This window comes from Vidua chalybeata, chromosome 1 (genome assembly GCF_026979565.1).
Source record: "Vidua chalybeata isolate OUT-0048 chromosome 1, bVidCha1 merged haplotype, whole genome shotgun sequence".
NCBI classification, from domain to species: domain Eukaryota; kingdom Metazoa; phylum Chordata; class Aves; order Passeriformes; family Viduidae; genus Vidua; species Vidua chalybeata.
The window spans coordinates 82,365,890-82,381,386 of NC_071530.1; the positions used below are offsets into that span (position 1 = coordinate 82,365,890).

The window sequence follows — 15,497 nt, forward strand, 5'->3', positions numbered from 1 at the left end:
TTCAGTTCCAGGAAGGTCAAAACAATCACTGGAATCTTAAGGATGGATTAAAAAAAGGGGGAGAAAACAGGCAGCTTTTATATACACATTACTCCTCTCCCTTATTAAAAACCTACCCAAAAACATAAACTCAAAGTTTTGTGAACAAAAAATTCCTGCTCAAAAGCCTTTTTGAACTCCCAAACCTTGTTCTTCAGTCCTAAGTACATAGCAAATTTCAAGATAATTTGAATCCACATATAGATTTTACAAAAGTTTTGTCATCCCTCCCACTTCAATATAGTAAAAAGCACAAAGTATTGATTGCTGCTGTTTATACAGAAGGGAAGTGTTCCGATGGATGCAGGGAACGGATCTGTGTGAAAATGAATCATTCAGTTACCTGTCTAGTCTGCCTAAAACCCAATTAGTCAGGGAAGCATGGATTTATGGCAAATTAAAACAGTCATGAAATCGTGCCCTAATTACTCTTTGCCTTTATTACAGCTCACCTGGAGCTTTACTACAACTTAACCTACATTGTTCAGTGATTTTCTTGGAAATTTAAAAGCAGCTGGATAAATTTAAACTGCATTAGACACAGAAAACTAGACAAGTACACTGAGAAAGTACTAGGAATATAAAATAGCTAGGAAGTTATATATATATATATGTAAAGCTGTACACTGTGTTCCTTCTGAATTATATTGCAGGGAACTGTACTGTTCAAGGAAAGTCTTTAGGATTAGAAATTCCAAGAAAATAAGTTAATGATGGAAATAAATTATCTGGTCTAAACAAGATATAATTTATTATGAATTTTACAGGGTTTATGTTACCTGATGAGAGGCTAATCAAATCAAACACAAATGGTGATAATCAAAAGGGCAATGATAGTTGATGAGTAACATCATCAAAAGAAGCCACTGAATTTGCTGCTTCTAAGATGACTGAAAGAGGTTGCTGCAGTCGATATTTCTGATGGGAAACCTACCAAGAAGCTTCAGTGAAAAATCTTCCTTTCCAGGATGCCCTGCCTTTTCAGGGTGATTCCTGCCTAAAAGGCTAGCAGCTGGTACAGGATAGTTAATTTTGCTGGTGGGCAGAAACTTGGAATTGTGTAAAACACTATAGTATATCTTCAGGGCATTGTGGGTATGTGGAAAACTTACATGGTATTTAGGGGATGGGACACAGGAGGGGAAAAGAAGGCATAAATGTGGATCAGAGAGGTACAAATATAGGTAGATGGTAGAAAGGCAATGGATGCAGGTGAACACTTTTCTAAATGAGTCTATTGCATATTGTTATTAAATTCTATCTCTAACCATCCTCTGTGTAAGTGTAGTCCTTATTCTGAGCCTGCATGTGTGTGAATGGTAGCACACTTCATGCTGGACTGGATGGCAAGGGGCACGGGATGGGCACTGGAGAGAGACTCCTGTGGGTGAGTAAACAGACAGGTGGGTGTCAGTAGCTGAACTGTCTCAGACCAGTCCCTGGGAGACCCACAGGGGTGTGGGGAAGTGTGTGTGTAACCATAAAGAAAATTCAAACAGAGCTGCTTAGCAAGTAGGAGATCTACATCTGGTAAGACCCAAGGTTTGAGCTAGTCACTTTGTAAAGGGGGCAGAGCCTGGGTATGGATATTGTATTGACTAAAATTCCACATGCCAGACCCACGAGTAAAAGTGTGGATGATGACGGTCAGCAAGTGTACATTCCATCAGTCCTGATCCTCCAGAAAGAAGGAAGATCAGTGTAGATCATGTTTATGTGAGTGCTTGTGTTATGTGGGTGCTGTTCAGTCCATGGATCTCTGTGATTGGTCCTCTGTGTATGGTATATGCCCATTTTCCTGTTGGGAACACATGCCCAACCTCACTATAGGTTGCATCTTGGATTTCAATGGGAGTGGGACAGGAGGATCCCCTCCTTGGGTTTTAAATTCTATAAAGTTTTGCTTCAGTGGGTCAGGAAGGAGCACTTCCCAGCTCCTGAACTCCACTGGACCCAACTCTAGAAGCCCTTACTTTCAATTTCAAAACTTTAAAAACCACGGCTCAGTAAAAAATGCAAAACAATGTTGGAATAAAGGTGCTTTTGTGTTTTAGTAGTGCTACACAATGTAAATTGAGTTTTCTCGACTCATAGAAACAATTTGTGTTATGTTAACTGTGAGGATAAAATTAACTTTCACACAGAAATATCTTTGCTTAACCCCAGTATCTAAATACAAGAATGATGGCATCAAATGATGGTAACTTTTCAAACTTTTCTACTTTAACATCAATGCTTCCAATTGTTAAATTTGAACTATCTTCGTATTTGAAAGCAATAACTGAAAAAAATTACAGTATAGAATTGCTGAGACTACTTAGCAATGCCCATGCTGAGAACATGTATTGCTGAGAACTCCCTTTGTTTTCAAAGTACCTGGAAAACAGGTACAGACTTATGTAACTTCTGTACTAAAATGCCTTGCAATAATTCCACTTTTTCTTTGCTTACAAGATTTTTGAACAATGTCACCTGACCTTGCTAATATATTTTAGCAAGGAGGAACTTACTGGACTGATTTTCTACATTTCTTTAAAAAAGTGTTTTCCTGCTACCATTAAGGGAAAAAAAAAAAACCAACTTAGAAAAGGTCTGGAGAACAACATAAGTTTCAGGAAATAATATATCATTCAGACAATGTGATTAATCAATAAAGAGATTCTATTATTGCCATTGCTCTTGCTAAAATTACAAGACACTGATCGATCTAACCAGAAGAACAATGTGAGTTATGTTAAGAGTGCAACTTTTAAAATGAAGTTCTAGGTAGTTATTTCCACTTGTCAAACAAAAGCACAACAGAGTGATGTATCTCTTACCAGTCTGTTTATGCACAGCTCTGAGTTCTGGAGAGGGAAGATCCCTGTTTATTTAGCACATCTGCCCTGCCCACCTTATTTGTTAAGCCAGTGAGAGTCCTGAAAGGAGAACTTGTGACAAAACCCTAAAAATCTTTAAGCCATTGAGTAGATATTCCTTGGAAAACATGAAAGAATACACTGTTGAATAATAATTCTCTGTGTGAATAACAAATTTGCTGAACTTCACTTTTGAGCTGCCCAGATCCAGCCCATATGTAGTACTACTACAGCAGTTCAGTATGGCTGAAAATGTGGGGAGTCCCTGGAAGCAGAACTGGGGGGGTGAGGGTAATCATTAAAACCATTCTTAAAAGCAGACATAGGCAGGTTTATTTTGCTGTTTCCATCATACATTTTTGTTGCAAATGTTATGTCTCCTTTGCAATTTTCTGAATAAAATGGAGAATGAGATAAAAGAAAGAATCAGTTGTTGAAAGCATGCAAGTAGGATAAAACATCAGATCTCAGTAGCATTAGAGAGTATCCCAGTATTTATTTTAAGTGGAGCTTGCAGAATATGGTTCAGTGTTTATGATTTACTGACTAGAAATAATAGGTATTTGTAGAATGAGAGGTGACTAATGTATTACCTTTTCATCTGAACATGTTAAATCTGATATGACAGCACAGCATGATAATGAGTAATAACCTATTTTGAATATTCAGGACATTAAAATGTATCCTGTGTTGTCTTTCCACACACAAAAACCTACTTCAGCATTTAGTAAGATGAATGCTGTCTTTCTGAGTGGGATCAAGGAACTGGTGCGAGAACTAATTGTGACAGCTATGTTGTAGATGAAAGACAGTGTTTCAAGAGCTGTCACACTTCTCCTTCATATGCTAGTTGGGGTTGGAACATCTTCACTGAAAACTTCTTATTTACAGAAAGCCAATGAATCACATTTCTACAGTTCTATTGTTGTTCTTTTCATTTTGCATTCAAATACAACTCGATATTTTACCAATACTGATGTTTCAAAGAACGCAATCATGAGAAACAAAATTCAGGTTTTTTTACATGATCATTTTCACTCAGAGTTGAAGAAGACACCAAAGTTCAACTGCTGACAGCAATTACACCGACCTAAGCTTGTAGAAAGGGGATTTTGCTATACAGACACAAGCTTTTACTTTACATCCTTATTAATGCTGTTAATGTTGACAAAAAGGACCAAAGTACTTCTAAAACAAGTACTGTAACACCAAGCTTTTGAATTCCACAGTGGCACCTGTAAATCTAAGCCAGGAATTTTGAATCATACAAAATGCATCCAGGTGAAAAGTCTACTCAATTTCTACTTCTTGCAACTGACTGGAAAAATCTAGAATCCGGAATAAAGAAATAACAGCAAAACTAAAGTCAGCGTCACATTTTTAATTTCACCATATTTTGCAGTGTTAATTATCCTTTACAACAGGCCATGTTAAAATGGCCATGTGGTTCACTTCAGCTGTGTCATTCAAAGGAAAGAACATATCAGTGTGATGCCTAGAGAGGCTGATCTGGAACAGAGGCTGGACAGAGTTAAGAAGGAATAAAGTAGGTATTTATTAAAAGGCCTTCAAAACATACACCTTGGGCTGTACAAGAACCCAGTCTTAGCTCTACCCAAGACAGACCCAAGATGGATGTAAGGTGGACAACTGGTCATGAGTTTTCGCACTTTTGTAAGTTTTGGTCCATTTACATATTGGGGTTAATTGTCCAATTACAGCTTCAGACCATGAAGTCCCATCCTCCCAGACTGCTCTCCTCAGTTCACTGATGTTTATACTTTTTAGGCCCGAAGCGGTAATGGTGTCCTTGGTTCTCAGGCTGGAAAAGGATTGTTTTATCTAACTAAACTGTGAAGAGAACTTGCTAACACTTTATATGAAGTTCAGAGTCACACACTAAGGCAGTACAGAATCTGAAAAATATGAAAGCTCGAACTTCAGGCATCATTTCCCCCCCAGAGAGGCTTGACAAGGCCTTTACCTTGTTGAGTGTCTATTCTAAATGTCTACTAATAATAGGTAATTAATAATAGAGAAATAGCTAACAACAGTAAATATCTAACAGCAGTAAATATCTAACAGTAAATAAAAATATGCCTTTAGGCAGTCAGAGTTCAGTCCTAGCACTTCCCGTGCTGCTTTCCTTACTCAAGAAAACATACAATCACTGTGTTATATGCTACTTTAAGATGGTCTCAGTTCCTCCCATCAAGGTTTTACTTTTTCTCAGGAAATATTTAAAGAACCACTAGTTTTGAGAAGAATCAAACCTGAATGACATTTTAAGGACAATGCTCAGGGCAAGAAACTAGACGAAGGATTTCCGAATGCTACGTTCTACATAGGCCAAGTCTCGATCTCCAAGTGAGATTCTACCATCCAAAAACTGTCTCATATAACAGGAGCTCTGATCTGAGCCCATATTCCAGTACTAGCACATTATGGGGATCAGCTCTCAGATAATATAGCTACAGACCATTGAAAACAGTCTGGATGCTCTCTGCTTTCCTGTTTTTTTAGTAACTGTAGGAAAAATTGTTTGCACATTAGAAAGCACACTTGGGTATTTGACATTAACTTACAATCTCATCATGGGCAAAGACACTAAAGGGCAGCATTGCTGGATTTAAAAAAGTTAATAAAACAGATTTTTTGGCAAAGCAGACATAAAGAATGTGGTTTTCATCAAGTTAAGAAATTCTTCAGCTGGCTTCAATCATGTAACTAATGTTGTAAACTTGTAACTCAAGAAGCTGAGGAAGAAGAAGGATTTTTGTTTGAAATCAGTACACTTATAACAATTCTTGAAGTCTGAACATGGTACTTAACTAAGTGGTGATGGATTTGCTGTTGTAGTGCCTCTGCCAGAGACTCATCAGAATGACTTTTAGGACTGATGAGCATTTCATGGACCCTGTTGTAGGTGCCAAAGTGCCTCTTTAGGTTCTCCTTGTCTAAACAACCCTGTTTTAATCTTCATTTACAGGCAAAGCATTACTACTGAAGAAATTAAAGGGCCTAGATATTTTATCTATAACCACATTAAAAGACACTCATTTCAAAGGTAAAATTCCAGACTGAAAATAATTTCCAAGTAGTGCTGGTGCTGACATTCCTCTCCTTACAGAGCTTTTAAATATCTTATGGGTACACAGTCATTCTGACTGTACCTAAGTACCAATGCCATTTGCTTTAGAATAAAATACAAACCCCTGAAAAAAAAGGTGAAGATTGTGTATCATTCTTTATACAGTGATGTGGTGTAAATAACGTGCTCTCTTCTAGCAGGGACAGGGCTCATGTACTGGCTGCCCTTTGTCAGAGACTTCAGTAACCTCAAATCAGAACATCTTTCTCAACTGTGAAGCCAGTTATTTTCTGCTGTTTCTTCTGTTGGTATCGTGTTCTGCTAATTCCATGATTCAATTGAGCATCTAAGAGAGACTATGAACATGTTCAGATAAGATGATATTACTTGTATCTTCTCTGCTAGCTTAAGTAGTCAAACTGGTTTGCAAGGTATAAACATATGCAGCAAAAAAAAATTCATATTAATGAAATGTTACTGGCACAAAGAGAATGTCACATCAATTAAGTGCATGCATGTCCCAGGTAATGCAAATAGATTTTTGAGACAGTACTTGCACCAATGCATAAAGAACATCTGCTTGAGATTAATACTTCTTTGGCCAGCTACCCCAGCTACCCCATAGATATTTCCTTCACATGTTTAGTGTGTTTTTTTTCCCACTGAATGCATTATATTTTCCAATGTAACATTTAGGTACCAGATGTCTGCTTCCTTGCATTCACAGCAGGAAGTAAAACACATCTAACATTTACCAGGTCTGAGGCATTCCACATGCATTCTATGAACTCATCTGTACTTCAAGAAGATAAAGAGAAAAGACACAGAAAATACATGAGTTATAGGACACTCACTGTCCTCTATTCTTCTATCTGGGAAAGAAATTCCTCAAGCAAAATTCAAAGAAAAGATTCAAAATTAATTAAAAAGAAGGGCCTACATTTAAAATATTAAAAAATAAGACAAAAAGGATCTTTATGACCAAAAATACTCATAATCTGTAAGACTATGAGTAACTCTAAATACTGTGTCTATCCAAAACCAAAAAATATAAAAAGAAATTAAATAGGCACAAAAAAGTAATTAGAACATAGAAGATATAAATTCCTTTCAAGTTTCAGGATATATGCCATTTTAGCTAGGATTGAGCAAGGTTTCATGCCCATGGGCAAATGACTGTTTGTGTGAGAACTGTCAGCTCTCCCTGCTCTTGGCCTGTTTGCCCAGGACCTGCTGGGGATGCCACAAAGACAGGCTCTGGAAGTCTGTAACATCCTTATTTGTGCTACTACGGTGCTGCATTGTTGGATGGAAAAATTCCTATTCTTCTCTAATGGCTGAATTATCACTTCATCCCAGACTGAGCTGGGCCATGCTGCAGTGCTGCTGAACAGCAGAATCAATTAATAAACTCAGAGTGAAACAGTGAGCATAAATCTCTTCTTACAATATTGCAATTAAATTCCATAAGAGCTAGTAATTTTAGCATTACAGTCTGGATCGTTTTTTTTTTTTTTTTTTTTTTTGCCAAAGAAATGAAAATCATACAGAGAAATTTGTACAATGTTGTTTTTTGTGAGACTTACTCTCTGTGGTGGTTACAGCCATTTGTAATAGGTGAAGACTGAGAGTGCCAAGTGTCAAAAGTACTAAGAGAAGTACTAAGACATATAACACAGTGATAGCCAGGTGTCCTAAACTGAACTTAGATTTTGCTGTCTTTACTGGCATTTCAGGTTCCACTCTGTAAATCTTGTTACAGTCCTGTAAATATTTGACTGCTACCGCAAGTTTATGGATGAGGCTCTGGTGCTCAGGTTGGTGGTAAGGCCTGACCCTGGTTAAGGCACCTTGGGAACACCAGGGCAAGAAAGAGCCCAAAATGTTGGGCAGAGAGAGGAGGAGGGAACACAAAGAGAGAAACAGAAGAGGGAATCCCAAGGCTGGAGGAGCAGGCACTCCATGCTGGAGGCAATGACTGCACCACAGCTCATGGAAGACCTGTGCTGGAGCAGGTGATGTTCCTGAAGGAACTGCAGCCTGTGGAGTCCTTAAAATGGAGCAGGGTGGAACTGGGAAAGGAAGGAGCAGCAGAGAGAAATGTCTATGCACCAACCACTCTCCACCCCTACCTGTACTGCTTGATGGGAGGTAGAGGACTCTGGAGCACGGGAGTGAAGGTAAATTTGGGATAGGGAGGCATAATGGCGTGGCTTTAATATTTTGGTTTTGTTTCTTACAACACAAATCTATTCCAATTGGCAATAAATTAAATCAATTATCCCCAAGTTCAGTCGGCATTTTCTACAAAAGTAATTGGTCAGTGATGTCTCTGCCTTATCTCAAGCCTTGAGCTTTCTCATCCTATTTTCTTACCCCATCCTGAGTGAGGCAGAGTGAGTGAGCAGCTGGGTGAGTGTCTGGCCTGTAGCCAACTCACCACATTTCATCTCCCAGGGTCAGACAGGCACAAAAAATTCTTGGGTTTTTGGTGCATTTTTAAGATGAGAGATATTTGGTGATTTAAAACTCTGTAATTGTGTGCAAGTGCATGTACACATAAGCAAATCTACATTTACTACATGTCTCTGTAAGGGAATCCAAAATGTACCTCTTTAGAAAAAGAGGTGTGAAAAAACCCCAAACAAACCCAAACCAATTCAGCCTTAGGATGATAAAGCCTGATTTATTTTAACAGTGTCAAATATCAATATTAGTTTCTTTGAAATTTTAGACTTTTTCTTCTAAAAAGAAAACATTTACAGTGATGGGTCAGATAGTGCAATAAATATGCTACCAAAATATAACATAGGGTGTCACTGTGGATAAAGCTGCAAAATAATGTTTGGATTTTGACACAAAGGAAGAAATCTTAGGGAGAGAAAAAGGGAAAGGAAAACCTACTGCTTCTTTTGTTAGCTGCTTTCCACCTGTCACCCTAAAAACTACATCCATGCACATGAAAGAAAGACAACACTGCATCAACTACAGTCATAAATTTCTGAAATCTTCTTAGCAGCATAGTTTCTGTATTAGAGCAGCTGAACTCAAAAAGACATAGACATAAATAGCTCCTCTTCAAGTTGTTTAGGTTAGAACATGACAACTGGCAAGTCATCAGAAATGCAATGATAGGTCTCCATTTCTATTTACAGTATTTACAGTACTTATGTGACGTGGGCAACAAGGCACTGAAAATAGGTGTTAGATATTCAAATGGTACAAATATACAACTCTGTCTTGGGATATTGCTTAGCCATCCCTTTAAATGAAGAAAAATGTATTTGTATTCCTCCTAAGTAACACTATAAATAAAAGCCCCAGGAGAATGTATATGTCAGCACTTCTTGATACCATTTCATTAGCACCTTTTCTTCCTACAGGAAAAGGCTAGCTTTTCTTTGAAGGATTTTTTTTTTTTAATTTGCTTATTCAAGAGTAGTCCTCTGACTTCATCATTTTATTCTCAATTTACTGTCTATAACAAACAGCAGTCAAGTATAACATTTCATGAGAACTAATTTTTGCTGTTAAGTCATAGCATACCTCTAAGACCTCACTCTAATGATTAAAAATATTTAAGAATATCGTTGAATTACATTTCAGATTAATTCCTGAGCAGTGGCAGCATCCCAAACTTATTGGAAAGGTAACTGAAATGTGTATTAATTATATTTTCTTAAAAATATGTCCTGGTTAATTACAAGACTCACAAGAGAAGACAGGGAAATTATAAAAACCTATTTCCTCTGTTTTTTTCTTTAACTACCTTGTCATACTCTTTTATTGCATACTGAAATAATTGTCTTACACATGTGCTTTTTTTATAAAAGATCTTTCAATTTTCTCTATGCAAGCTTATGCAAAGACAGAGAAGGAGAAGTGGGGATGCCACATTCAGATTGCATTCACTTTCTTACGAATCCTGAAACTCCTTGTCCTTATTATAGATATCTATTTGGGAACTGAAAGGGGGATATGCTGAAAGGCTGAATGGTTTGCTCAAATAGTGAATTAAATTCTCAAACTCAGTATAATATTACATACACTAATAGGTATCATAATAACACCTGGACCACACAGTGAAAAAAATGGAAATTTACTAGAACATTTTTATATTTCAAACAAAATTGTTATGGTGAAATATTCTTTAAACTCAGAAAATGGTCTTATACAATACTTAAACAAACACACAGTCCTGCAAATTAAAGTAATCATACGATGAGTCACCTCCTATAAGCACAACAGGAAAAAAAATTTGAAAAGGCAATCTATCAAACAATAATGAAAACCTCTCAGATGATCCAGCTTCATACGAGAAACAGAATATTAGTGTTGATACACACAACCACTGCATTGGCATTTTCTGCTTTTCAGATAAATCAGGACATTTTACAGAAAACCAACATGGACAAAACAATGTCCACAGAAGCCTGAGCATGCAAATCCTTTCTCCTTTAACTGGTACTCTGCAAAGGCAGAGTGACTTGGCAAAATCAGAATATGTTATTTCAAAGAAACCATCAACTAATGGATTAGATTTCCTTGAATACCTACCAAAAGCTGTCCAGCGAAACAGATAAACAAAATGAAGGAAAGAAAGAGAAACGCAGCCCCAAATGAAATTCCAAGAATAGAGGTTCTAGAAGAAAATGAAAACAGGTATTAGTGTCTTGGTTACACATTTGTAACATGACATTTCTTTGTCTATAATACTGATGATATGAAGAAGTACAACCTGCAAATTGCAACTTCCAAACATCAATACCATGGAAAACCAACTCAAACCCTCACCTGAATGGCAGGCGTTTCCCCTGACATTTTCTCAATTCAGGAATGGTTGAATTAAATTACCTCTGACTTGCAAAGTTATTACCATTAGAAGCTAATAACTTCCACATGTATAAAGACAGAGTACATTAAGAGAAGCAATGCTTTGTTTTGTTTTAACTTTAGGAAGCTTGTATTAAAGAAGATCCTCATTGCTTTAGTTTTTTGTTGTTGATTTTATAATAATATAAGATCCTAATAGACATACAAAATAAACTTGCTGGTGGTGTACATTCACCCCTAAAAGAAAATTGCACAGGTCAGTGATGTCCATTTTCAGCAGAAGCTGCAATATCTGTGATGCTGATCAACCTTACTCAGTGCTACTGTTCATCCTTTTCTTGTGTGTTATAGGACAGTCTAAATAGGAAGGTCTATCCAAAGCAGCATCCCTGGATACTCAGTAAACAGAGATTCAGCAACAATCTGTGCATTCCTTCATTCATTCCTTTATTGATTCATTCTGCAAACGTGGAAATTTCTCTATAGGAATACCACAGTAGAGCATAATTGCTCCATCAGGCACCATGTGAGAGCTTCTCAGCACATCTGCTTAGGGAAAGATCCAGTGCAACCTAATTATGTTTAATGAATGCCAAGAGAAGATCAGAAGCTCTGGATCAATGGAGTTGTTTTAAGCATGGGAGCTAGACGCAGTCATGAAGTCCCTCACTTCAGTACCTGCTTTCAGGTTTAACCACAGATTTGACACTTTTACAGAATTAAAAAATATTTCTCAACTCCTTTGAGCCTCAGAACACATCTTACTTTATCAGACATTATATGCCAGAAATATTAAGAAACATTTTGATCTGTTTTAACAACTGTGTTATACAAAATATTTTCAGGAAAGAACAAAAAAGCGTTAACATCACCAACCAATCTGATGCCATTAAAAGTATTTTGGAGAGCAATTGATGAGCTTTCCTTCCATTCATTCAGAGAACTTGTTATATATTAAGCATTAATCATCAGATTTTGGGCTGCATCAACACAGCTAATGAAAAACAAATGACTGGTAATTCACAACATATATTAATCATGAAATAATATTTCTTTTAAAAGTCATTGAAGATCATTATTGTTTATGAATACACATTCTCCAAGATCTTCTTATTGAGACTGAGACAGTAAGCTGTACATCAGAGTATTAAAACTAGCTTCTACTCTTAGGAATTGAAAATCTAATAAGCAACATAAGAGATGAAAGAAAAAGGGGAAAAAAAAACAACTAGGAAACTAAAACCAGAGCCAGTTAGGAAAGAAACAGGCTTATTTTTTACATATGCATAAACACTTCCAATCATATATGTCCTCAATTAACATTCAACCCTTCCTACATTTCAAAATTTAACTATTCTTTCTCTGACATGAAGAATACAAGAAAGGGGTCTCCACATCTTAAGAAATTACTCAACACAGGAATACCCTTATCAGTCAAGTTTGGAGTGCATCCTTTTAGCAGAAGAAATGTAGATGTTTGAGAAACTGGAGAGCAAGGGAAATAAAATTAACATGGCATAAAGAGAGCTTATGCAAAGAGTACTTAATCTCCCGGGCAACAGGCAAGAACAAAAGGTCTTTGTAGCAGCTTCACATAATCAATGATGTTATTGAGGGAGCACAAGAATTACACAGCAAGGTGAACAGGACAAAGAGAAAAAGACTGAGGGTAATAAAAAGTGGTGTCTTAGAATCCAGCTTTGAGTGGTGAAAACAGAGAAACAAACCCGTAGTATTTTTGCTCCCCACACCCCCTTCTTTTCTGGAAACAGCAAGACTTCTGCTTCACTTAAGCTAAGACAAAATAGTTTTATGCTGCTCCTAGAAGGAAAGAAGTGGGCTGAAAATGCTACAAAGGGAAGCAAAATGCTAAAAATTATGTGCCACCATAACCAAGTCTCATTTGAGGCAATGACCATAGGAAAGACATAATATGATTTCTTTTTTGTCACTGAAAACTTATAAAACCAGTACAGGTCTTTACAGTGAACCAACCTTGCTTTTGTTGTGTAGAGCTACCAAATGCATTGCATTGACAGATTTGGGCAAAATATTTAGTCAGAGGAACACATGAAATTGCATAAGCCAGGTAAGTTTTTACCTGCCTCTTCTATGCTTCAAGGAATGACCTTGACTGTAGCTCTCTGCTACAGTCCCCCACCAGAAATCCAAACAGGACAACCTTTGACCATAAGCTACAGAGAGCCAGTTTAAAAGTGAGGAAACAATATGAGAACTTTTCAAGCTTCAGGTAGTTCCATGTCTAAATAATTTATGATCCTAGCTAAACTTGCATTTTTCTGGTTTCATTAGGATGTATCTGCTTTGGACAATTCCTTTTTATCAGTGGTACGAGATTGGAAAAAATTATATTTATTTATATCTCGTTGGTAACTATTTAACTGAAAACCAGAAATTTACTGGTGAAGATAAAGATACAGAAAAATGCAGAAAAGAATGTGGTTTTTCTACAATTTTGTAAATTTTAGGAAAATATGTGGCTTTTGGCGCATGTCCTTCCATGCAGAGAATTTCCTTAGCTTGTAGATAATTGTTACCCATGTTCTGAACAACAGGACTGCAAATTCTCTTGAGGTGATAAAATCACAATGAAGCCACTGCTACTGACAATTATACAAGCCATTACTGAATTCAGACTTTTTTGGTATCTAATAGTAGCTATTTATTTCTTAAAGGAATCAATATTTTCACTAAGGCATCAAAAGATTCAATAGCTATGGAGACTGTATGGCAGTTTCAATGTTCAAATAGTATCAGTTCAGTTTTATAATTCCACTTGAGTTGTTGGTGTTTGATTTATTACAGCAGAAAAATAGCTAATAATAATGATTTCCTTTCACTTATACCATCTTATCTCTTCCATGCTTGCTTTCGGACAAAATTTCTAAGTACTACCGCTCCTATGTAGAAATTAATTTGTGCCTGATCAAAAATATTATGTGAAGGCCTCCTGACTGTGACTGTTAGTTTGGCATGACTCAGGAAAAAAGGACACAGTTTCTTGAACACAATGGCCTCAGAGAGTGAAGACTTGGGAAGAATCTTAAATGTAACCTAAATACAATCCCTTACTTGAATACTACAAGAAGTAGCTCTTATTCAATAGAAATATCCTTTCATCAATTCACCAGTCTGTATTTCAAAAAACCAACACTACCAATTCTATGCTAGTATCAATTCTGTTTGCTTAAATAAAGAGTGTAGAGTTGCTGTGAATTAATAGACATATATCTCTCACTTGGAAACCAAGAATTCTAGAGAGCTACTGCAGGCCTTTTCCAAGGAAATGTAATGATAAAGATTTGGTTTCATTTAATGCCAATGAAGACCTACTCCTCATCATACATTTCACCCCATGAAGACAATAGTTTTCTTGATTAAATTTATAATTACCACTTTGTGCAAAGCTTATTATTAAAACACCACATCACTTTACTAACCCTAAGAATATTAAAACATTAATAAATCTTTTCAGCCTTGAAAAATTGTCTGGTGATCTTGAAGAAATGACTTAGTTCTTGCAACTTGCTGGATGTTATCCATCATCAAGTATCTCCAAATCTACTTTTAAGCAGCAGGCTGTGTGCCTGCACAGAAATCAATGATATTACACTACTGAAAAAACAGATTAATGGAATAGTGAATCAATAAAACCCCATGACAGATTTAGTTAATCTCCCTGTCTTCATTAGACCACCATTTAAAAATCCTGGGGAACTTTTGGAAGAAATCAAAAAGGGTAGATAGAATTTTAGTAGGAAATAACATTTGCAGCATCAGAGTATGTTCAATTTAAGTTGCATTTGTGATGACTACATACAATGGTGGTTTTTCAGCTTTTGTTATTGTTGTTTTAACTTGCAATGCTCCCAATTTTCCAGAAAAGATGCAGGTTCCAGGATAATACCTTGCCTTTCTGTCTTCCATTTTTGCATCTATTAAAATAATCCACAGACCACCTGAAGCTGAATACCATTAATGTATTTGTAATAATTTATTTTACACTTTTGCTTTTACAATTTAATATGCAGCCCTATAAAAGGATTGTAAGACACCTAACACTTTGTTAATGAAAATGACAAAGCATTTATAAATGTATTTTGCTCTGATGTTAGAAATACCAGAAATACCAGGAAGCTGAAGGATATTTTCCTTAGCTGAATACAGCTTCCTAGAGTTCACTGATATTGTGATCTATTTCAATGAGATAAAGAATTGGATTAACAACATAGTAAAGGATAGAGCAAAATGAATATCTGACCACATGTAAGATAGGTGATATATCTAGATTCATTGTCATTACTAAAATCAAAACCAAAAACATCATACTGCTGGCTGGGAGAAGTTAGATCCACTTTTGGCTTTTGGGATGAGGCAAAACATGAGTTTCCCTAAATCAATTCTTTTACTTATCAAAATACAGTATGAGCTTGTAAAATAAAATTTACCATGTCTTAATTTCATATTTTTAATAATGCCCAAAGTCACACTCAAACATGTGCAGGATACTGCTGAATTCTTGGAAGAGTGTCCCTTGCTTTGTGCCTTCATTTGAGAAATTTGCTGGGAAACTGCTGCTGTAACATCTGAATAGAAGTCCATAAAACTTTATATGTGTTATAAGTATACAGCATGGAAAGTCAATTTATAATTTC

At 36.4% G+C, this 15,497-nt stretch overlaps 1 protein-coding gene across 2 annotated transcripts in view; it reads right to left on the minus strand.

The window, feature by feature from the left end:
- The window catches only part of ADCY2 (adenylate cyclase 2), a 203,609-nt gene that overhangs the window by 37,037 nt on the left and 151,075 nt on the right, over window positions 1-15,497 (minus strand). For both annotated transcript variants that reach the window (XM_053936042.1, XM_053936034.1), the window contains one exon: window positions 10,546-10,630. In XM_053936042.1, the coding sequence (XP_053792017.1) occupies window positions 10,546-10,630 (85 nt within the window). The remainder of the gene's footprint in view (window positions 1-10,545; window positions 10,631-15,497) is intronic.